Source organism: Monodon monoceros, unplaced genomic scaffold (genome assembly GCF_005190385.1).
Source record: "Monodon monoceros isolate NGI ecotype Baffin Bay Population unplaced genomic scaffold, NGI_Narwhal_1 Super_Scaffold_5, whole genome shotgun sequence".
In the NCBI taxonomy this organism is placed as follows: Eukaryota; Metazoa; Chordata; class Mammalia; order Artiodactyla; family Monodontidae; genus Monodon; species Monodon monoceros.
Window position 1 is genome coordinate 32381139 of NW_021703782.1, and position 23787 is coordinate 32404925.

The window sequence follows — 23787 nt, forward strand, 5'->3', positions numbered from 1 at the left end:
ATGTGCCATGGCTTCCTGGCAAGGATTTATAGTTTCAAAAATGTCTAGCTTTCTAGGACTTCCCTGGTGGTGCAGAGGTTAAGAATCCGCCTGCCAGTGCAGGGGACACAGGTTCGACCCTGGTCCGGAAGATCCCACATGCCGCAGAGCAACTGAGCCCGTGTACCACAACTACTGAGCCTGCACTCTAGAGCCCGCGAGCCACAACTACTGAGCCCGCGAGCCACAATTACTAAGTCTGCACACCTAGAGCCCGTGCTCCACAACAAGAGAAGCCACCGCAATGAGAGGCCCGCGCACCGCAACAAACAGTAGCCCCTGCTCACCGCAACTAGAGAAAGCCTGCGTGCAGCAGTGAAGACCCAACTCTGCCAAAAATAAATAAATAAAAATAAATAAATTAATTAAAAAAAATAACAGTCCTTGGACTACACTCTCACCCAGATGTAGGTTCTTTGGCCAAATAATAGTTTTGGAAAATGGAATCAGCTCCCATAAAGCTCTAGCTTACTTGCAACTGGGGGATTTGGTAACATGCCTGTCACCTACATGACAGCAGCAGCACTCTTTAAAAGAATCGTTTGTTCTCTGAGTCGCCACCATCCCTGCTCAGTCAATTCACCTCAGTCCTCCATTGGATTGTTTGAAACCACCTTCTTTTACCAATAAGGAAACGGAGGCCTGAGAAATTAACTCACTCAAGGCTACACAGTTGTGAAGCAATAGAACTTGACCTGAAACATAAGTGTTCCTGTAAAGCACTCTGATGTCTTTCTAAGTGGCTGTTCTTCTATGTGTCTTGCCCCTGTCCCAGAGCATCACCATATGTCTCCCCCATATCATGGCAGTCACCCAAATTTGTAGTGCTCTATCTAATGCTCTGCACAGATGCAGTCCCTAATGTTCCCCAAGGACCTTAGGAGAGATAATGTCCCTAAGTAAAGAATTAGAAGTGACAGACTAGGGACTCTCACTTCCAGTGAGGATGCGGAAAGCACGAGAGAGGGGTCTCCCCCTACCACCAAGACAGCACCAACAAGCTAGATAAACTACAAAGTCTTTTTTTTTTTTTTTTTTTTTGCGGTACGCAGGCCTCTCACTGTTGTGGCCTCTCCCACTGCGGAGCACAGGCTCCGGACGCGCAGGCCCAGCGGCCATGGCTCACGGGCCCAGCCGCTCCGCGGCACGTGGGACCCTCCCGGACCGGGGCACGAACCCGTGTCCCCTGCATCGGCAGGCGGACCCCCAACCACTGCGCCACCAGGGAAGCCCCAAAGTCATATTTTTTAAACCCATCTGAGAGCTGAGGATGCAAAGAAACCTAAAGGTACTAAAATCCAGAATGCGTTTCCTGGGACCGCAGAGACCTGCTGTTGCTTTTACCTCTGGTGGTGGTGGGAGGAGGAGGAATATGCCAGAGGTGGGGGGCAAGGGGAACGAGCCAAACCTTTAACAAGAATTTAGTGACCACGAGTGGGCTGACCTGACTGATTGGGACCCCAAAGACTCCAGCTACAGAGTGAGTTGCACTTTCCCACCACCATTGGACCCCAGGCCTTCACTGAGTGAAGAGGGGCAGTATGCCAACGTCAGACAGGGCAGGAGAGCTGAGTGAAACCCCTCAGAGGCACTGCAGACATTCAGCCAGGGCAGGACATCCCTTGCCAAGGGCGGGGGACATGACCACAGGAAGGAAAATGGTCATCTGAGGTGCAGAGAGCCGTGGGTGGGACTGGAGAGAAGAGGAGATTTCCTGCAGCTCAGAAAGTTGGCAGCCAAGCCATAAAGCATGGAGAACTCTCCAGAGTCTTGTGGATGCTAAGATCCCAAGCCCTGATGAAAGGCAAGTTCTGAGTGCACTTTCAAGCTTTGGAGCCAGTGGTAAACAAACTCTAAAGTTGCAACCAAGTTGCAGCAAAACCTAACCTAACTCAAGTTGAGAATTCTACTTTGCGGTAGCAGACCATTCTATTGGTCTTTTACCCAAGAGTTTAATTCTGGAGCTCACAGACCCAAATGGTTCAGGTGGAGCCAAACCCACCCCCTTCCCTGTCCAGCTGTGCTCCAAGCAGCCCAAGTCATTGCTGTCAAGACCCACACCTCACTCCACAATTAACGTCCACTAATAATTTGCATTCATCCTTGGGATGCTGTACGTTTTTGTACTCTATGTAATGGTATGCTAACGGAGGATCAATAAGAGAGAGAGTGTTTCTCTTGGCAAAAGAGTTTTCAAGACAGGCAGAAGGGAGATACATAGCTAAGTACATAATTACTTGACCTCACCTAGTTTATTAGAAAAGTATATCTTTAGAGAATTGTTCTTGAAAAAGAATTCAACTAAACACTGGTCTTTATCTCTAAATGACTCATTAGAGATACTATTAATCTTAGCAGAACAATTCCTGGTTCCAGATTTAAAGGATAGAAAATCATTATTTTCCATTACCAAACAGAGTTTTGGCCAGAAACAAATGTCCAGTGGGAGATTTGAAAGGAAAACAAATTTCTGTTTAATTGATCTTAATGTCTTCCTGAAAACCTGACTATTCAATGATTTCCTCCTCAGTGAGTCAGGGGGACTCAGGAGTATCTTAGTGCTATCAGGGTCTCTACCTTTTCTCCACTGGTTTTGAACTCTTTTCCTTCTCTGAACATTTGTAGCTTTTCTCTATGCCTGAATTTTTAGATTAAGTCTTTGAAATGCTTAGGCATTGGAGATCTGAGTCAAAACCAACGCAAATGATACCAATTCGAGGACTTTTATTTTGAAGAGAGGACTTTGCTCTACTGTAAATATCTTGGCATGCTTCCTGACACTTCCAATCGAAGTCATATTTCTGATTTCAGTCACGTGCAGGGCTAGGAAGGGAACAAATGCTATTCTGAGGGCGAGGAGAGAGCATGCTCTGTGTCAGGCACTAGTCTAATGGCTTTACATCTGTTAACTGCTTATTCTTTACACCAAATCTTGGAGATAGGTACTATTTTTAATCTCCATTGTATGGAATCAAACAGACACAGCTTCAGTTGTTTTCTAGTCCTGTGTTCAGTTCCTAAATCAGGGTTCAGCAAACTTTTCCTATCCTAGGCCATTTAGTAAATATCTTAGGCTTTGCACAACATATGGTCTCTGTCACAACCTCTCCTTTTTGCCATCGTAGCATGACAGTGTCCACAGATGGTACCCAAACAAATGGGTGTGTCTTTGTTCCAATAAAACTTTATTTATGGAGACTGATATTTGAATGTCATGTAATTTTCACAGGGCATGAAATATTATTCTTTGATTGTTTCAAGCCATTTAAAAATGGAAAAAACATTTCTAGCCCCAGGGCTGTACAAAACCAGGTGGCGATCCGGGTTTAGCCCGCAGACTCTAGTCTGGGGATCTCTGACCTAGATTAAAAGAAGATATCACTGCTCTCTATTCAGATCTAAATATCTGTCATCTGGGATGGAGTGCCTCAACACCGATAACATGAAATGTTTAGAATTTGAAAATGCTTTCTAGAAAAACCAGTAGAAACCATGTCACTTGGAAATGCTCAGCCTGGCATCCAGGAGAGCAGGCAGATGGCCCTGGACCATATCATGTTGGTCGTGATGGTAGCGCAGGTCCCGAGAAGCCCTTTGGAATCAGGCTGCCTTGGGTTCGCATTCACTCCTCCACCTAATACTTGAGTAACTTTGAGCAAGTTACTTTTCCTCTTTGAGTGTCAAAATCCTCATCTATAAAATGAGCATAAGAATTCCTCCTTGATGAATAGTAAGTGAAAAAAATATATATACTGCTTCACAATATAAACAGTTATATATTGCTCAGAACAGGAGAGTTTGGTAAAAGGTTGCTCTGCATGGGTATCTCTTCTATTCCTGACTAGTCTGTTGAGTTTAATGGTGCTTTTAGATTGCATAATACTTCACCCAATAATTCTTTTACTAAAAAGGCAGGAACTGTTTCTCTTTTGATCATTGAAAATGTATGATATATAAAAGAGTATATTCAATATATGTATAATTTAAAGATTGGTTGAAAAACCACCCATGACCCCCTAACTCTGCTTATGAATTAGAACATCACCAGATGATCTCAAGTCTCCTAACCTGACCCTTCCAGATTACCTCCCTCCCTTCTCTATGCTATTCTGAATTTTAGGTTATTCATTCTCTTATTTTGCTTTTATAAATGTACTCTATACATCAACAAGTAATGTATGCTTAGTTTTTTCCTACCTTTGACTTTCATACAAATGGAACCATACTCTATTTGTGTATCTCACTTTCCCCCTACCAACCTGATGTTTTTGAGGTTCTTCACATTGATCCATACAGCCATAGGTCTTCATTTTTGCTTCTGTGTAATTAATTTTCTATCATATGAACATGTCACATTTTATGTATCCATTCTCCTGTTGACACTGGGGTTGTTTCTAGGTTTTTGCTATTACAAAGTTACTATGGCTTCTTGAATACTTCTCATAGGGGTGTATGTAAAAGAGGCCCTAAGTGTAGGTACAAACCTAGGTGTAGAAACCGGGCACAAGCTTGTGCCATAGAGTTTGCACAAGTTCAGCTTTTCTAGGAAATTGTGGCTTGTTTGCTGAAGGGGTTGCTCCATTCACACCAATAATTTATGAGGGTCCCCAGTGCTTCACGGCCTTTTTTCTTTCTTTTCCTTTTTTCTTAAACTCTTAAAAATGGAAGCATAACACAAATTCAGAAAAGCCAACAAGACATAGATGTCAAGCTCAATGAATTATTACAAAGCGAGTATGTATGTAACCACCACCCAGGTCAAAGTGAGAATTTGTGACACCTCAGAAGCCCTTGTTATGCCCCTTCCCAATATTTATCTTCTCCCTTCCCCCCACCAAAGGTAATCACATCTCTGACTTTAAATACTTTAGTTTTGTTTTGCTCATTTAAAAAAGCCATATAAATGGAATTCATTCAATGTGTATTCATTTATATGTGGCTTGTTTTGTTCAGTTTTAGTTTTGTAATAGTCGCCCATCTTGTTGTGTGTGGCTTGAATTCATTTATTTTCACAGCTGTATAGTGTTCCATTGTATATCCATTCTACTGTTAGTAGACATTTGTTTCCTGTTTTTTTGCTGTTACAAATGGCACTACTGTGAAAATTCTATGTATTTCTTGATGCAGCAGGCACTCATCCCTGTTGTATGTATAACTATGAATGGAATTGCTGTGTTATAGGGTAAACATGTTTAACTTCAGGAGATAACGTCAGTTTTCCAGATAGTTCTACTGAATTAGTCTTCTACCAACAGTATATGAGAGTTGCTTTTGCTGCACATGCTCATGAGTGCTTGGTATTTTTTAAAATTTTGGCTGTCAGATGAATGTGTAAGTGACTTCTTAGAGTTTTTCATTTTCCTGATCTTAGAGAGGTTAAGCACATTGTCATGTGGTTGTTGGCTATTTGGATATCTTATTTTGTGAAATGTCTATTCAAGTCTTTTGCCATGTTTCCTTCTGAGTTATCTTTAAAAATTATTTATTGTTGTTTATTGATTTATTGGAGGTTTTTTAAAAAATATTCTACATAAGAGTTCTTTTTTTTTTTTTTGCGGTATGTGGGCCTCTCACTGTTGTGGCCTCTCCCGTTGCGGAGCACAGGCTCCGGACGCACAGGCTCAGCGGCCATGGCTCACGGGCCCAGTCGCTCCGCGGCATGTGGGATCTTCCCGGACCGGGGCACGAACCCACGTCCCCTGCATCGGCAGGCGGACTCTCAACCACTGCGCCACCAGGGAAGCCCAGGAGTCCTTTTTTGATTGTACATGTTGCCAAAATCTTTTCCCAGACAGGGACTTATCTTTTCATGCCTGGATGATAGCTCCTGATGAGCAGAGGTCTCTGAGTTTAATGGTGTGTCCTCTGGAGCTGTGTAGCACGGCACCCTGCTGCCATCTGGGGTTGAGTGTTTGCAATTAGTTGCTCATCAGATTTACAAAGAAGAGGGAAGTGGTCAGAAAGAGACCACCTAGGCAAGCAAAAAGTCCTGACTTTCCAATAGGAACTTCCAAACTATAGCCTTTCAAAATTAACTTGTTCCCAGACTGAATGGCAAAGAAGGGTGTGCTGCAAAACCAAAGTCGAATTTCAAGAATAAACAGTCTGTAGCTGTTTCGACAAAGAGGTTGACAGTTTGCCACAAAGGGGAACGGCCAGCTCTCTAGAGGCGGAGCGAGGGCCTTTCATGTGAAGCGGCAGGATTATCCTGGAGCAGAGCTGGTGGCCTGTGGCCTGGGACGTGCTGGGCTGCTTTAGCTCTAGTCCTGTTTCTCTTTGGCCTCAATCTGGGTCATTAGGCTGAAGTTTTGCCTTGAGGGCCACCAGAGTGGGGCACTGCTTAGCAACGTGCTGGACAGCTCAGCTTTGTGCTTTGTCCCCAGCCAGGGGGGTGAGGGAGTGTATGAACGAGTGAGTGAGAGAGAAAAGAGAGAGTGTGTATGTGGGGGCAGGAAGCCCCCAATATTCAGATTCAATAATTATCTTTATTTGTTGGTGAAAGGTAAGCTTTTACTTCAGGAACTTACGAGAGAGCTATGAAGGGAGAAATACCTGTATGTATTGCAAAAACTTGCAGAAAGTCCCCTTTCCCTTCCCCATCAAAATACTTGGTGATTTTCTTGAATCTCTTGTTCCTTTATCAAAAAGAGAAACAATTATAATGACTACGGCTTCAAAAAAAAAAGAATCAAAGAAATGGTCAAAGAAAGATAGGATTTGTTAGATTGAAAGGGTCGTAAAGTGCTGATCGGGGTGAATAAATAAGGAGGCTCCCTTTATGTATGTCCCAGTGAAACTTCAGAACATCAAAACTAAAGAGGAAATTCGGAAAGCTTTAGAAAGACCTAACTTTCCTAAAGAAGATGTTTGAGTTAATCCCTCAGTAATACATTGTGTAAAGGATGGATTTAAAAATTACCTCTTCTATTAAAAGAAAAAGGTAGCATGTGTGGCTCCCTTCCCTTCCCTCTCCAAGTCCCTGTGGATGATAGAAAATGTATTAGAAAGCAGATGCAAGAAAGAATACCATCTTTGGATCAGAAGTCCTGCGGTATCTCTGGAAGATAGGAAATAGATGGAAGGAATCCAGGTCAAAGACATATAGAATAGGAATGGCTCTGGGTGCTTCAGGCAACAGATAACAGGGCAGCCATCATGGTGGCTGGGCAACTGCATCTGAAATAGTTGGGCAGCTTTGACCTCTTCCTCTGGTTCCCTTATGCTGAGTCATGGGCAGCAGCAGGCTTGAGCTGGAGGTACCTTATGTGGACAATGTCCAGAAGGAACTACAACCTTCAGCCTGAAATCAAGTTACACACTCTTCCCATGTGGCCTGTCTTGCCCTTCCCTACAACCTCTGGAGGCCACTGTATTAAACAAATAACATAAAATACAAAGATGAGCATCCAACCATGAATCACCAAACACTTTAGGAAACATCAATTCATTGAATAAGACTCTCTGATTCAGCAAACCACAGGGCTGTCACCAAGAAAACAGCATTAATGGAGTAACAGGGATTGGACTTTAAAAGAAACAAAGTGGATATCCTCAGAGGAGCAAGAAGAGTTTATTCCATAAAATAAGAACAGGCATCTGTTTCAAGAGCCAAATAGACATTACATTAGAAATGAAATATTTAGTTGATATTTTAAAACAACTCATCAGTGGGATGGAAAGCAGGATGCACACAGCTGGAGAAGAAATTAATGAGCTGGAGGTTTGAATAAAGAAATAATTCAGAATGTAATACAAAAAGCCTTAGATTTAAGAGAATGAAACAAAGGTTAAAAAGACATGGAGGATAGGCCTAGGAGTTCCAAAATCCATTTGCTAGGGTCTCTCAAAGGAGAGAAGAGAGAGAGAGTGGTTGAGGTGAGGAAGAGGCCGGGAAGGGAAGAAAAGAATCAAAGAAATGGTCAGAAATGAGTTGTTGGATTACAAGGGTCCCCACAGTGCTGATCTTGATGAATAAATGAAGATGCTCCTTAGACATATTAGAGTGAACATTCAGGGTAAAGAGAAGATCTTGAAAGGCTTTACAGAGAAGGAAGATGGGATACTGTTTTCATTAGAGGCACGAGGACTCTTCGCTGTCTTGAGGGGGTGGGGAGGGAGTCCATCTTTGAGGAGAGGCTTGGGTGGAAATAGAGTTAATATTGCAATATAGTTTTACATTGTGAACATAAGACTGCATTCCTGTTGTTAGCAAACTCTTCTTGGTTGTTCAGGTTACATATTATCCTTGGAGAATGGTGTGGATTCTCTAAGATACGTGTGAAATATTGTTAGTCAAAGCAGAGTCTTTGAAATGCTGCACAACCCTGGTTTGGAAGTTAGCCCTGAAAGGGCTTCATAGCTATCTGTATTTGCAGCCCCCTTTTTCTGCCTGGGGCCAAGACCTTGTTTACCACCCTGGAGGACACAGCTAGGACTAGAAGTGGCTGAGATTTCCTTTCCAAATCCAGGGCTTTCCAGTGGAATGGTTGACAGCTCTTCTTACCTGGATGGCTCTGTTTAGGCTGTTAATGGGGTAACAGGCTTGCCCACTTCCTACCCTGAGCAAAAAGAAATGCCATTTATCCTGGATAATCTTTTAAAGTAAGTAGGAAAGAACAGATGCTGAGTTTTAGTTCATATTAAGATTGAATTTGCGAGGGCCCCTGCTTATTGGTAACTTGATAACCTTGATTAACTGTCCGGGTCACTGGAGTCCTCACAGTACGTGTGGGTTTTTAATGGAACAGTTAGCCCTGGAACATGGGCTCAGATTTCTTAGCAAAGGGCTCCTCGTGGAGAGGAATAATGACCAGTCTTACTATTTATGGGATTTCTCTCTTTATTTAGTTAAGAATAGCACATTTTATTGAATGAAACAACTCCATGTTTCTATTGTTTTTCATATTAATTCCCTAAACTTCTCTTGTGTGATTTTAGAGGCCAGAGCCCACCAGTTGCTGAATTTAACTTACTCCTGAAAGCTCACACTTTGGAAACCTATGGGGTGGATCCCCACCCATGCAAGGTAATGCCCCTCACTGCAGGTCGACATATAATGATTGTTTTGCCCAGAAAAGAGTTAATTGGTATGCAGGTCTGGAGGATCCCTTCTAGGATATATCCACAGCCTGACCCGTCACCCCTAATCATAAGGGACAACAGTGGGCTGCAGTCACATGTTTGGGTAGTAGATTTTCTCTATTGGCCTCTTCTACTTGCTTGCTAATTCATTCATCCATCAAGTGGATGGTTTTACTCCTGAGAAGTTATAGGATCCTAACAGGTTTATTTTCAAAGGCCATTGCCAGTAAGAATGCAGTCTTTAAAAATGGGTAAGTGGAAGGAAAAAAGAAAGATTTAAAATTCACATTAGGAGTACGTATTTGTTTTTCTTTTTTCCTTTTTCTCGAATTAATACTTGACAGCATTTCTCTCAAGTGGGAAATCCAGACCACCTGTGTCCGAATCACCTGGGCCCCACCCCAGGGCCACTGAATCAGAATCACTGGGGGTGCAGCTGAGGAATCTGCCTTTTAAACAAGCTCCCAAAGTGAGGCTCAAGCGCATGTTTTCCAGAAATGTTTTATGAAAACAGTGTTCTTTCCATATCCTAAACTATGCATCAGTCAGACTCTAACCTGAATTCTAAACTAAGCGTTTATATCAGCCAGGCTCTTAAAGGTATGTTTTTGAGTCATACTAGAACATTGTTTTACCCAGATGGGACCAGCTAATAGTATTTGGTGAAGTCCTCGTGCTAGAGATGTAGCTTAGGCTGCTTATTAGAAGGACCTGGGAAGCTTCATAAACGCCTGTTGCCCAGTGCCATCAGGATCTGTGAGGGTGCAGCCCGGGCAGAGAACCAGTGGGGCCTATTTACAGTGGCTGGCTCTGCCCGCACAGTTATTTTAGAATATTTGCCAGATGTCTCTTCCTGCGAATGGTATAAATCAGATTATTCCATTTAGTGAATTAGATTTTATCCACAAATTTGAGCCTCTCTGTTTTATTTATTACTTGGAGACTGACTTGGTTTTTTTTGTTGTTGTTGTTCCTTTGCCTTCCCTTATCAATGCTTAGTTTTCCTGGTGGAGGCTGGAATCAAAGTGGGCCTTTCCAGACATGTCTTTATATTTACATTGCCAGAAATCCTGTGTGGGATTGAGCCAAGTTAGATTAGACGCTCGGGGATTTGGTTTCAGGGCTAATGAAAACCAAGAACAGTTTTCCCACATTGTAGGGCAGATCTGAGAACTCAGGCAGCACCAGAACGCACTTGGAAGTAGACTAGTGGTTTGGGACTAATCTGTATTTTCCCAGGAGGTTCCTGGTGAGGCAGAAGGTCCATTCCTCAGACGGGAAAGCTATACATTCCTGGCCCTCGCCCAAGTTTTAGGCATACTACGGTTGGAAGTCCCATCTCAGAAGCTTAGTTTATTTCTACAGTCATTGTAATTAACCTGAAATTAACCCAGGGTGAGGATGAATTAGCATATCATTTATCCTTTATTTTATATTCCTTAATCCAAATATGTTTTTATGTCTTTATTTATTTATTTTTTTCAGGATTCAACAGGCACGACAACATTTTTAGGATTCACTGCTGCAGGCTTTGTGGTATTTCAGGGAAATAAGAGAATCCATTTGATAAAATGGTGAGTAGTGAGTACTTCTTCGGAAAAAATTGTTTAATCTTGTTTTTTTTATTAATCTCGTTTTTCTTTCCCAGCCTTTGACTTTTTGCTTGGAAAAAGTCTGCCCTGGAACTTCTTATAAAGCGATTATTCATCTAAAAATGGAACCCAATCTCAGTTGTCTTAGACCTTGGGTGTCCCGGGCTCGGGGGGCTCTGCCTTTGAAGAAAAGGTGTCCAGGATGGCTGGTGAGGAAACACTGGCCAGAGGGGTGACCACGGGCTAGGTCAGGGCAGGATAAATGTGCAAGTTCCCTTGAATAACTCAGGACCCCCTCTCTTCCACTCACTTCTTTCCATTCTCTTCTGTTGAATCCTCGCTCTAGACTCCCCCTTTGTAATCCAGTGTATCAGTGACGATGCTTTTCGCTCAAAGGAACAGGAATGTCTGCTCACAGTGGCTTACAAATGAGAGGACTGATTATCTCAAACAGCAAAAGTTCCAGGGGCCGGGCAGCCCCATGGTCCTCTAACTTAACTGCCTGACAACACTGTGAAGGACTTGGACCCCTCCATTCTCTTCTCTGCCATCCCAGGGTGGTGGGTTTTATCCCCAGGCTTGTGCTCATAAAATGGGCATGCGCACAACTCTGGCCCTTACATCTTCACACAGAAACACTCCCTGAAGGAGAGCAGCCCCTTCCATGTGTCTCCTATCAAAACAAGGGTAACTTTTTCAGAAGCTCTGTAGGAGACTTCCTGTGTATCTCATTGGGTAGGAGAGGGTTGTATGCGCCCCCTTAAACTAATCCTTCCAAGAAGAAGAATTCCATGATGAGGTTGATCAAATCAAGGTCCATCCTTTCGGGGCTGGGAAGAGCATTATCTGCATGAACAGTTGATCTAGAGGAAGAATAAAGTCTGGGTTGTGTCCGGGAGGACATGGGAGGATGGACCGGCAGTGCCCACTATGTCCAATCAAGGAACAAAGTAGCTTTAGTAGAGTGAAGAAGGCTGAACATTCTATGTGCATTGGAATATTGTAAGGGCTTAGTCTGGTTCATAGCTTCAGCATGATTTGGTTCCTTCCCTGATGGTCCCTGACAGATTTGTCACCCAGTGTCTCACTGAGTGGTGGGCTCACTCTTTTGGCCTGAGCCCTTGGGTCTGAAGTTCTTGATGGGCCAGTGGGCATCCATCCTCAGTCCTGGGTTTGAAATGCTCTTTTGCACTTACCTGAACCTCTGTTTCATGGTTCTGTTAGCTTCAGGATTTCTCTCAGCACTCTTTATCAAGTCCCCCGCTGCACCGCGTCTTGGCACTCTCCTATTAGCACCTGCCTTCCCTTCAACCCTTCTCTACTAGATTAGCATCAGTCAGCTCATGTCCACTTTGCTCCCTACACCTTCTGCTCTTTTTTCTCATCAGCCCTCTCTTTCTAAGAATGCTAATTTATCTAAGTATCTTCTCTTCCCACTCTATCACTGCCTTTATTCATGTCATACTTTCGGTTCCCATCTGTGCCCACTTATTCTCTTCCTCCACAATTATCATTCTCAAACTCTCATGTGCCTCTAATAAATCACTTAACTCTCTGTGTCTCAATGTACTCATCCATAAAATGGACATCAGTTATATCCGACTGCTTTATAGGAAAGAAAGGAGATGGGGGAGAAGCAGGTAGAATAGTGTGTGTGAGAGTGATTTGATTTGTGAACAAGGATGTTTTATGAATGTATAACATGGTGGAGTTACCAGTTTTCTTCCCCTTATTTTCAGTACCTGTAAAGAAGCTCCAATGTTAACCACACTTCAGTCCACTCCAGAATAAGTTCCCTAGCGATTTCTGCTGACTTTGGGGAGCATGGGCAATTCGGGCAGGAACTTCCCCATCCTCTCCTAGGACTACAAAAGCCTTGAGGATGCTGAAGGGTGTTTGATTCTCAGGTACTAGTCAACTTTGGAGTAGCTGGGTTAGAACCTGACATGTCTCACATGCAGATTAATTGCAAGTCTCTCCCATTTGGGGCTTTAGTTTCTTCTTGGCTACCCTGAAGAGTTGCGATGGGCAATCACCAGACCATTTGTTCCTGGATTCTACATCTTGGTGTTCCCGGTGGGGTGCTGATGTCATCCCCATCCCTTCCAGCCACGGCTTAGGCACATATTTGTAGCAGCCATGTACATGTTACTAAGATAAATTTTCTTCCCACGTTAAACCTAGTTTTGTTCTGTTTTGTTTTTGAAATCCATTGAGCTTTGTCACTCTTGCAAATCCTCTCCACAGCTTAATATGACCTCACAATTCCTTTTCCCCCAGGAAAAGCACAGGGGCACACCTCACTGTCCTAGGAATTAGATCAAAGGAATAAAAGTAGAATTCCCTCCTCTCTTTACACGTGTCTCCTCACCAAGGAGTTGACCTTAGGTCTACATTTCAGTCAGATTTTAACTGAGCAGCTCCTTAGGATGAAGCCTCAAGTCTTTTGACTACAGTTCATCAAGTTGTCCTTAACAGTTTTGAGCATCTCAGTATCTAATACAATTATTCATTTATCAACAGGGAGAGCAGAAATGAAAATTTTGCATTGTGGTGTGTGTTTCTTGGAGATGGACGTGAAAGGTTACAGATACTGTGAATCCATATTGTTTCATTAACCGAATATGAAATAACTACATTCTTCCTATCTTGCAAAATGTGCTGACCAATTAACATTGTTCTGGTCATTAATGTTCATGAAACCCCTAGAGCTCCTTGGAGAAAAGGTGCAGCTTCACGGTAAAAACAATGGAATAAATAATTCTGAGCTGGCTTCGGAGCCTCTCTTGGGAAGAAAATTGCTGTATCATTCGCTTGGGGGCTCTTCGCCGCTCATTAGACCTTCAGCCATGATAAGATAACATCTCGTTTCATTGCAGTCTGCTTGGCATTTGTGAGTCAGGCGGATTCCATTGGGATAGCCAGGTACCTTGGTTAGCTGCTACTTTTTTTCTTCTCACCCAAGGAGATTTTCTTTCCTTAGGTCGGATGTCTGCAAATTGAAGTTTGAAGGGAAGACGTTTTATGTGATTGGCACCCAGAAGGAGGTCAGAAACTGTTTTTCTAGCTGTCTGTTGTTGTATGTGCATGTGTGTGTGTGCAGGTGTGTATGTGCAGGAGAAAGAGTCAAGTGTAAAATGTGCCTTTAGTCATGTAGCCCCCAGAAGACCACGATGTTAAAGTCTGTGATGATACTGGAAGTTTGCAGTTAAATAAACACCGGCTTTGCACATTTAAGAATAAATTCAGTGAGCAATGCTGTCCATATACCCCTGTGTAAAAATTAGACTGTGATAAACTTGAGAAATAGAAAATTGAACTTCCTCCTACCTCTGTAATTTGCCAGGATGATAAAACAAATGAATAATACTTAAAGATAGCTATCAGCCAGTGCTGGTTAGAGTTTTATAAACAGAGTCTGTAAGTCCAGGGAATCTTAAAATGTTAGTTGGCTTCATCATTTGGGAGGAGGCCATTACCGAAACGTTGAGCCTCAGAGCTAGGTCTGGAAGTTTCTGGATTTTCTTGATCCTAGTTTTTGGTTTAGGCACTAGATATTCAAGAATGGCAAATAAGTTTTTAAACTCATCCAACTCTGATTGAGAGTTAGGCAACGCTTGGAGTGTTGAGAAGGATTGTGAAGCTGTTCTTTATCAGAAACAGGGCCTGGATGGGTTAGTAATATCTGCAAAGGGTGAGGGAGGGGGGAGTACCATTTCAGGAACACTTCTAAGAACACAGTAATGCATCAGTTACTTCAGATCTGTTTGGTAAGTGGCAGGATGCAAATAGGTAAATTCTTGAAGGAAAAACATGAAAAACATACACTGTGTTTAACATGCCCTTTCTTGTTTTGTTATTTTTTTATTAGAAAAAAGCCATGTTGGCGTTCCATACTTCAACACCAGCTGCCTGCAAACATCTTTGGAAGTGTGGGGTGGAGAACCAGGCCTTTTATAAGTAAGTAGCTTTTATTCATTTAATCATAGGTTTTAAAAGCACCCCTGGAACCCTTTATGTTTTGCAAACAGCTGCGTATTCATTTTTTTTAATATAGTCCTTTTCAGTATATTTAAGTGAATTATAAATTTGGTGCATTGTTCAGGGTGACTCCCAACCACTGTTGGCCTGATCAAGTCCTGAACTTTATTTTACGTTGGGTGTTTCCCATAGAGTTGCGGTGGGATTTTTTTTTTTTTTCTTTTGATATTGCTATTTCCATCCAGCCTGTCATGGGATCTTTTTTCGGTTCGTGTCTCCTCAGAAGCAGACCTTGAGAAGAGTTTTGTGCAAGTAGTTTCTTTGGGATGTGGTTACTGAACATACCAATAGGGGAGTGGAGGAGGGAGAAATAAGCAATTTAGGACACGTTATTGAGCAGTCACTCCTGACAGCAGCTGGGCTCAGCTCTGCTGGGGAACTCTTGTCAGACTGTAGAACAGGTCTCAAAGTTCTCCCACTGACCAGCAAGGAGGTTGGGCTGTTTATCCACTAATTCCCCATTCATTTTGGCTTAGAGACACTTACGAGGGCAGAGTTAATACTCTCTGAGCATGGGTTGAATGTGCTCTCAACACTAGAAAAGAAACCTTGGGCAGGGAGTCACACATGTTCATAGTAAGAAGGCCTCAGTATATAGAGATGAGAGCCAAAGGTTTGTGGGTGGAATGCCATCAGAGTCTAGGATTGTAGAAAGTCAGTGCTGGACAGGACTTCAGAAACCATCCATAAAGCTCTCAGCTTTCAAAAGAGGTTAAAATTTAGGATTTTTCCATGAGTTCTAGCTTCTCCTCTTTGAGACACTTGCTGACTGGAAGAACAGTAGTGATGGATGCAGTCAGGAACCTAGCCAGCCCCGCCTGGAGTATCAGCACCGCTCATCCCTGGAGCTCATCCAGGCGGCTTTTGCTCTATTTCCCAACTCCTTCCCCACTGAAATACTGTCTTTCTTATTAGACTTACCTGAAAATGCTGAATCTCTGAACGTCCTGGGCTTTGGCTGACAAGGACCGTCAAGAGAATGAAGGCTGGAACAGTGTTTTTCAAACCCCTTTTCAGCCACAGAACTCTTACCCTTAAACAGAAAGTGTAGGCAAAGCCTAATATGTAAAAAAAGATAAAAATAGAGAAGCTGTGTTGTTGGTGGGGACCAGAGCCGGGATTGGGGACTGGAGACCCTTCACTCATTGCTCACTGCTCCCCAGGAGGTTGGGTGACCAGTTGTGTGAGTTTGCCTGGGACTTTCCCAGGTTTAGAATGAGAGTCTGGTGTCCCAGGAAACCCCTACATCCTGGGCAGATCCTGTCAGGGGCATGAGATGATTCACAAAATGCTGTGCTTCTTGGAAGGATGATGCGTATCAATGAGACCTCAAGGCATCTGTGAGTCCCCTGCAGTGTTTGAGAACTGGTACACAGAGAACACCTGATGGCCTCTGAAAAATCAGCATGTCTAGACCTCTCCATCCACATGAGAGTGGGGAAAAGGAAAGGCAGGCAGTCTGGTGCTCTTAGTCTTTACTTGGAGCCTGCACATTTTTTTTGTTTTTGTTTTTAATCATTTAAAAAATTTAGATAGGGCTTCCCTGATGGCGCAGCGTTTGGGACTCCGCCTGCCGATGCAGGGGACACGGGTTCGTGCCCCGTTCCGGGAAGATCCCACGTGCCGCGGAGCGGCTGAGCCTGGGAGCCATGGCCGCTGAGCCTGTGCGTCCGGAGCCTGTGCTCCGCAACGGGAGAGGCCACAACAGTGAGAGGCCCGCGTACAGCCAAAAAATAAAAATAAATAAAACATTTAAAAATTTAGATAATACTCATATACCATAAAATTAACCCTTTAAAGTATGCATTCAGTGGTTTTTAGTATAATTCACAAAGTTATGCATCCATCACCACTATCTAATTACTTAGGACATTGAGTAGTTTTTTTTTTTTTTCACACATATTGTTTTATCACGTGTGAGCAAGTCAGTTGGTATATGGAGTCAAATAAAGGTAAAAACAGAATTGAAAAGAGGGGGAAGAAGGGAAAAAAACCCACAATCGAAGGAATCCGTTTTGGACATTTTGGGATACACTCATTATCTGGCAGCTAACAAAGTGGTCTGATAATTCTGTCATTGACTGAGCCAACGAGGCATATCAGAGAAGCCACTTCCAATCATCTGTAGATGCTTCAGAACCCAGGGCGTGTAGCTGTGAGCACAGGTGGCACCCTGTAGAGTTGGCCGAGTCCTGGCATCAACACCTCTGCTTTGGTTGGGACAGGCTACCCCATCTCTCCCATTAGGACTTCTAATCACTAATATTTGTACTGATCTGAGTTTTGCCCAAACCCTGTGTTCCTCCACTGTCCCATAACCATCCCTGTTCCTTAGGAAAGAGGAGAGATATAGCTCGTCCTGACCCAGCTGTGTGACCTTGGACCAGTGGCCGACCTCAGCCTTCTCATATGTAGAATGGAGGGAACTGGGACTCAGGCATGGTTTGCTTGCATCACTGTGGCCTAGTGTTAAGGACCGTGGGCTTTAGAAGCCAAGAGGCTTGGGTTTGAATCTTGACTCTGTCGCTTACTAGCCGTGTGGCCTGGAACAAAACACTGAACACTTCGAGCCTCATATTTATTTTTCATCTGTAAAATGTGATTGGCAATCCCTGCCCTGCAGTGTTTAGTTCTGCCAGGCACACGGACCATCAATAAGTGGTAGCTACTGCTATGACTCCGACCACTACCCCTCCACTAACGGTGAAAGTCTTCTGAGTGCCAGCTGGTTGCTGAGCCCAGTCACTTCTGAAGGGCTCTGATCCTGTGAAGCTCAGGAGTGGGCTCCTGCTTCCTCTCCTGCTCCGTCCCTTTCCCAGGCAGTGGTTTTGGTCCTGCTTCCAGCTCACCGGCACTGCGCCTTCATGGTTTCGGCTGGCAGAGCAAGGGCCCTGATCTTGTTTTCTGGGTTGGGGGTGGTTTGCTCCCTTCTTTGCACTTCAGCTGCCATGACAACAGGGAGGCCCAGTGGCCAAGAATTCCCTAGTGTGCTTTTAACATATGACTGTGGTGCTAGTTGTCAGCTGGCCCGGGGCCACTGATCAGGTTTGAAAGCCCTGACTCTGAGATTTGCTGCCTGGGAACAGAGCCCAGAAGCAGAAACTCTGATTCTCCCTCCTGCTCCAACCCCCAGAGGATCCCCAACACAGACTTAGATAGTCACCATCTCAGAGCTTCCTCTGTGCCGTGTGTTTTTAGGTGTTACCACCTAAAATGAGCACTGGAACATGCCATTTCTGGGCGCTGATTCCCTGAAAGCACACTGGATTCCCTGAAGGGTTCAGTGGCTCCCTGGTGCTTCCATTTGATGAATCCTTATCTCACACTAGCTTTATGCCATGTCAGTGCTAGGCACTGAGGACACAGTGGAGGCTCAGATGAAACTCTCTGTTCCCAACTTTGTATGGAATTGTGTGCAGGACATAAAGGCAGTCCCTAATAAATTTCTTCTCTGGAGTTAGTGTACATTTTGTCAAAGGAACAGTATTATACTTGGTTGTCAAGGACCCAGAGTATCTCCCTAAACTGACACCTCTCACACTTTAGTGAGCACGTGAATTACCCGGAGATGCTGTTAGAATGTGGATTCTGGTTCAGTAGGTCTGGGTGGGGCCCAAGAGTCCATATTTCTAATAAGCTCCCCAGTGATGCTGAGCTGCAGGCCCATGGACCACATTTGAGTGATAAGGTTCTAAACCAGAGGTTCTCAGTCTGACTGCAAGTTAGAATCAGCTGGGGGAGCCTTTAAACAATACCAACGTGGACCCTACCCCTGACCCAATTAAATTGGAATCTGGGTCCTCACAAAAATGTGTACACGAGTGTTCATAGCAGCATTCTTCATAATAGCTAAACCAAATGCCCATCAACTGATAAAAGGATAAAGGAAAGTGGTATATCCATACAATGGAATATTATTCAGCCATAAAAGGAAGGAAGTACCTACTGATTCCTGCTACAACATGGATGAAACTTGAAAACATGATGCTGAGGAGTAGAGGAGATAAGGAGTGGAAGAAGGAAGGGACTGCCAATGGGTACAGGGGGCTTCCTCTTGGGGTGATGAAAATGTTTCTTTGATGAATTTTTAACTTCGTGCATTATACTGAAAACCACTGAAACATAAACTCTAAAAGGGTGAACTTTATGTTATGTGAATTATATTTCAATAAAGCTGTTATTTTAAAAATTCAGCATCTGGGAGGAGGGGACTAGATGTTGGTAGTAATACACCTTTCCCAGGAGGTGTGAACCTGCAGCCTAGGGTTCAATGCTCTAATCCAGTGATTTGCAAAGTTAGGGTCCCTGGACCAGCTTCAGCATCCCCTGGGAACTTGTTAGAAAGGCAGATTCTTGGGCTCCAGCCCAGACTTACTGAATCAGAACCTTGTGTTTTCAAAAGCCTGCCAGGTGATCCTGATGCTTTCTGAAGTCTAAGAACCTGCATGGCTAAAGCATTATTTTAAAAATACAGACAAGCCTGGGTTTGCAGCCTGGTTCCTCCAGCTTCTATGATGTGACCATTGTTAAGTGACTTCACCGTTCTCTATCTCAATTTCCTCATGAAAAAATGTGGATTGCTTCCTCCTAGGAGAGAGCTGTGAGGATGAAATGAATTAGCGTATTTAAGATGCTTTGGATGGTGAATGGCCCCTAGTAGGGGCTCAGTAATAACATATGTCGTTATTGCTCTGATTACTCCAGAAGCTGTAAACCATGGGAAAAAGGGAAGTTGTATTGTTAGTTCTAGAGGCGGCCTTTAGAGCACCACCCAGTGTGCTGACTTCCATCCCCAGCCCCTGTAGTAGCAGGTACCAGAGGAGAGAAGCTAGAGGCAGGGGTGAGTGGAGGCGTGTTCCTGCAGAGCTGTGCTGTGTGTGCATTGGATGATACTGACACTCAGAGAACACTCTGCCTGTTCCAGGCACTGTCCGCATGTGTGCACACCTCACATATATTACCCCATTTAAAACACACCTTCAACGTCAGGAGTGGGCACAACTCCCTAGTGCCATGGAAGGGTACAGTGGTCTCTGGGTACAGTGGCTCTGCCCTGGCAGTACTGGGGTGGGGGTGGTGGAGAGCTGTGATAGCAGAAAGGAAAGCAGTGATGAAGCCACCATGTGAATACACATGTGTTGCCAAGTCATGTGCTGGTCAACTGGGGGCTGGATTTCTCTGTGAGGTCAGATGTTTGAGAATAGTCAGTGCTTCTGTGCTGGAAGTTTGATGGGGAGTTGGAGGTGGAAGGGGGGAGAGGGCAGGCCTGGAAGAAGGTCGGAGGAGAGAGAATTGCCGTTTTCACTAGGTTGTGCCTTGATCGCCTTCGTTGGGAGGAAGACTTTTGCTCTGGGCTCGTTGATGGGAGAGCCTGGGAACAGAGAGCTGGAACAGGTCAGCTAGAGCTAGAGCATAAAGGCTCTTTTATTGGCCTTCAGAGCATTTGACATGGTTCCCGGGATTGGTCATGGCTTAGAGGATTGGCTTTGGTAGCTCAATAGTGAGAAGGCAATACAGAGGTCTGGAGAGTGATAATGGGGGTGGCGGAAAGGGAGAGAGGGAGGGAAAGTATTATATAATGAGCAGGTAGTACTCTAGGTGTTTTCAAATCATTTAATCTCATTTAACCCTCCTCAAAACACTATGAATTAGGCATTATAATACCCTTACCCTTTAAAAAATTTATAGAGAAACTAAGGCTCAGAGAAGCAACATGACTTGACCAAGGTCACAGGATCAAAAGCAGGGAAGAACCTGGCCCCTTGTTTCTTCAGGTAAAATGCCATCTGGGAGTCATTCAAGGAGAATATGGGGACCCAGAGTTTCTCCAGTGCAAGTAGGCTGCCTTGGAATGACCTTGGAGTGTTTGATAAAAATACAAACTCCCAGACCCCTCTCCAGACCTGCTTTATGAGAATCTGTAGTGATGCAACCTGAGAGCTGGTATTCTTAACCCCTACTCCAGGGGCAGCCGATGCACAGCCAGGTTTGGAAGGACGGCTAGGTGCATGTCCTGTGACCCAGCCACCTTTCTCTTGCCCCCGTGTATTTCCTTCCATCCTACTCTCTGTTTCTCAATTCCCAGGGGGTTTGTGGGGCGCAAGCTCTCAGAATAAATTCCCCTGTTAAAATTCCATTAAATATCTCAGCCCGAACACTGTCGGGCGTCTCCCTGGACATTTGGGAGGGTGTGGGTTTGGTGGTAATGCTCTCGGTAGAGTGTCTATGAGCAAATGAAATCATGCAAATAATCATCAAGGGCACTCAGCTGCCAGGAAGAAGCCAACGCTTTTATCAGTCCTCTCGTCCTGAGCAGACAGCTATCCACTTTCTCTGCACAGCGTGCCTTCTGACCTGTTTTTCTTGAGCCACTCTGGGTTTGTGTGGTTGCGGTGGAGCACTGAGGCCACCCGCCAAGGGGCTGTTCTGGGTGTAAGGAGAAGAGAGTGGCCTCCACACGGGACTTGGAAGGGCAGGAGCTGAGGCTGAACGGGTGAGAGATAGAGCCGCCCACTGCTCCCCAGAAGAGCCCCCCTGTCACCGGAATTGCTTTGCTGTCCACACCCCTTTGAGCTTCTGGCATCTTCCATAAAATGGGCACAGAGTTGAGTCTGAATTTCAAAAACTGTAATTAAGACTCTTCCTTCCGGTGTGGTGAATTGGGAGATTGGGATTGACATGTATACACTGATGTGTATAAAATGGATGACTAATAAGAAAAAAAATAAGAAAGACAAAAACAAACAAACAAAAAGACTCTTAGTAATCTTTTTAGCAGACTTCCTTGCCCCGAGGATCCTTAGGAGCCTAGAACAATAACAGCAAAGCAATAAAAAAAGCAGAGGCTGCTTTAGAATGTTTCTCCGCCCTCCATCTCTGAGTATGTGGGAGCAACAACCCTGCTGAGAAGATGGGGAGAGGCATCCGGTGACGGAAAATGTGTCAGGCCCGTGGCTCTCTAGGGCTAAGGTTGGAGGTGCGGGGAGCAGACAGGCCCAGAGCAGGCACATCCTCAGAGGACGAGGCACAGTGGATGCTGCCCCACATTAGCCAGGCTTGCTGGGCCATTTTCTCCTCTTCACTGGGTATGGTCTGTAACCTGGCTTTGGCCAGCAGCCTGTCCTAGGTGTCCAGACCCCCTCCAGGGTGTGGATCTCATGTGCTCTGCTTGTCCTTAGGGCTCCCACTTTGTCTTCCTTGACAGGAATCCCCTTCCCTGGGCTTGCGCCCTTCTTCCCCTGCCCATCTTGCTCTCTAGATTTATCCTTTGTAGCCAGGGCCCTTCCCTGTGGGTTCAGGCAGTTTGCAAGAGTGTTTCTGTGGCTTTCCATTGTTCTGACGACAAAGACCAAATCTTTAACAAGGTCAAGTCCTGCTACATTAGGGGGGAAAACGTGTGAGCCAATGTGTGTAAAACAACCGTAATAACAATACCGGGAAATGCATGTCAGATCATCTTCTTAGTTCTCCAGTGCTCAGGCTCAGAGCTTTTGCCTGCTGGGCTTTCTGCCTAGAACACTGCCACCACCCGCCCTGTTAACACCTTCCCTCCCTGGATCTCAGCTCAAAGGTCCCTTCCTCAGGGCACCTTCTGTGGCCCCCAGACCAGATCGGCACCACGTTCACCCCAACACTTTCGTTGCATCTTTTCCTTCATACGTGCACCACAGCATGTAATTTACATCTGTTCACTAATTTATGGGGGTTTCTAGATGAATATCTAGGCCCTCTGGGCCTTACATTCCACAAATGCAAAGTCTGTGTCTTCCTGAGCTTAGCACAGGAATTAAGAGCTCTGTGCTCGGCTTCTGGGCAGTCCACGTTCTAGATTTTTTTTCAGAGTGTTTTTGTTTTGTTCTTATTTACGGGAAGGGCTCAGAGGTGCTGAATCAGTGCTTGGCTGGGCCTCTGTTCCTTGTGTTTCTTAATCATCGACCAACACGGGTTCTTTTTCTTTTTGGCCGCGCGGCACAGCCTACGGGATCTAGTTCCCTAACCAGGGATCAAACCCACGCCCCCTGCAGTGGAAGCGCGGAGTCTTAACCACTGGACCACCAGGGAAGTCCCAGCGAGGGTTCTTTTAAAGGGCACTAGGTCGTGGTGACTTAACCCTTCTTTTTTTTTTTTTTTTTTTTGCGGTACGCGGGCCTCTCACTGTTGTGGCCTCTCCCGTTGCGGAGCACAGGCTCCAGACGCGCAGGCTCAGCGGCCATGGCTCACGGGCCCAGCCGCTCCGCGGCACGTGGGCTCTTCCCGGACCGGGGCACGAACCCGTGTCCCCTGCATCGGCAGGCGGACTCTCAGCCACTGCGCCACCAGGGAAGCCCTTAACCCTTCTTAATACTAAGAAGCCAGTGACCGTTTCCGTGGTGACATGGGCCCCTGGTGCCATCTCCTAGAAAATACACAATAGGTGGGCTCTGTGTGACACGGTGAGTGGCCTGGGTCACCAGGAAGCTGTTTTCTACTGCAGCGCTGGTCAGGTACAGGCAAGAAGGTCCGTCCAGCAAGGAATTTAATGATGCCCTGTGACCCAGCCCACCCTCTCCGTATAGCTCAAGCAGAAAGTGGGAAAGAATTCCTCTGATCATCAGCATTACCTGGTCCTTTTTGCAGGCCGTGACCCAGTAATAGATTACGAGACCAAATGTGTGGGTCAGCAGCAGCATATAAAAGAAGGAGAAAAGATCGCATAGAAAAAATCAGATTGCAATACACATGGTGAAAGAAACTTTTCTTTCAGGCGTGTGTGTGTGTGTGTGTACGCACGCGCGCTGAGTCACACAGTAAAATGTGTTTCTTTCTTGGTGGTCAAAATATCCGATTACCACACTCTATGGCATGTTCTGCTTGGACTTTCCAGTGTCACTGCCACCTCTCCTCTGCTTTCTCTTACAGGTATGCAAAATCCAGTCAGATCAAGACTGCGTCAAGCAGCAAGATATTTTTTAAAGGAAGCAGATTTCGATATAGGTGGGTACCCATGCTTCCATTTTGATGATGGGGCTGGGTTGGGGCAGCCATTTGCGTTGGA

General features: G+C 44.9%; 1 protein-coding gene across 3 annotated transcripts in view; it reads left to right on the forward strand.

The window, feature by feature from the left end:
• Window positions 1-23787, forward strand: part of FRMD3 (FERM domain containing 3) — a 308613-nt gene that overhangs the window by 222554 nt on the left and 62272 nt on the right. For all 3 annotated transcript variants that reach the window (XM_029201749.1, XM_029201748.1, XM_029201750.1), the window contains 5 exons: window positions 8977-9064; window positions 10606-10694; window positions 13696-13759; window positions 14584-14672; window positions 23652-23726. In XM_029201749.1, coding sequence (XP_029057582.1) covers window positions 8977-9064; window positions 10606-10694; window positions 13696-13759; window positions 14584-14672; window positions 23652-23726 — 405 coding nt within the window. The remainder of the gene's footprint in view (window positions 1-8976; window positions 9065-10605; window positions 10695-13695; window positions 13760-14583; window positions 14673-23651; window positions 23727-23787) is intronic.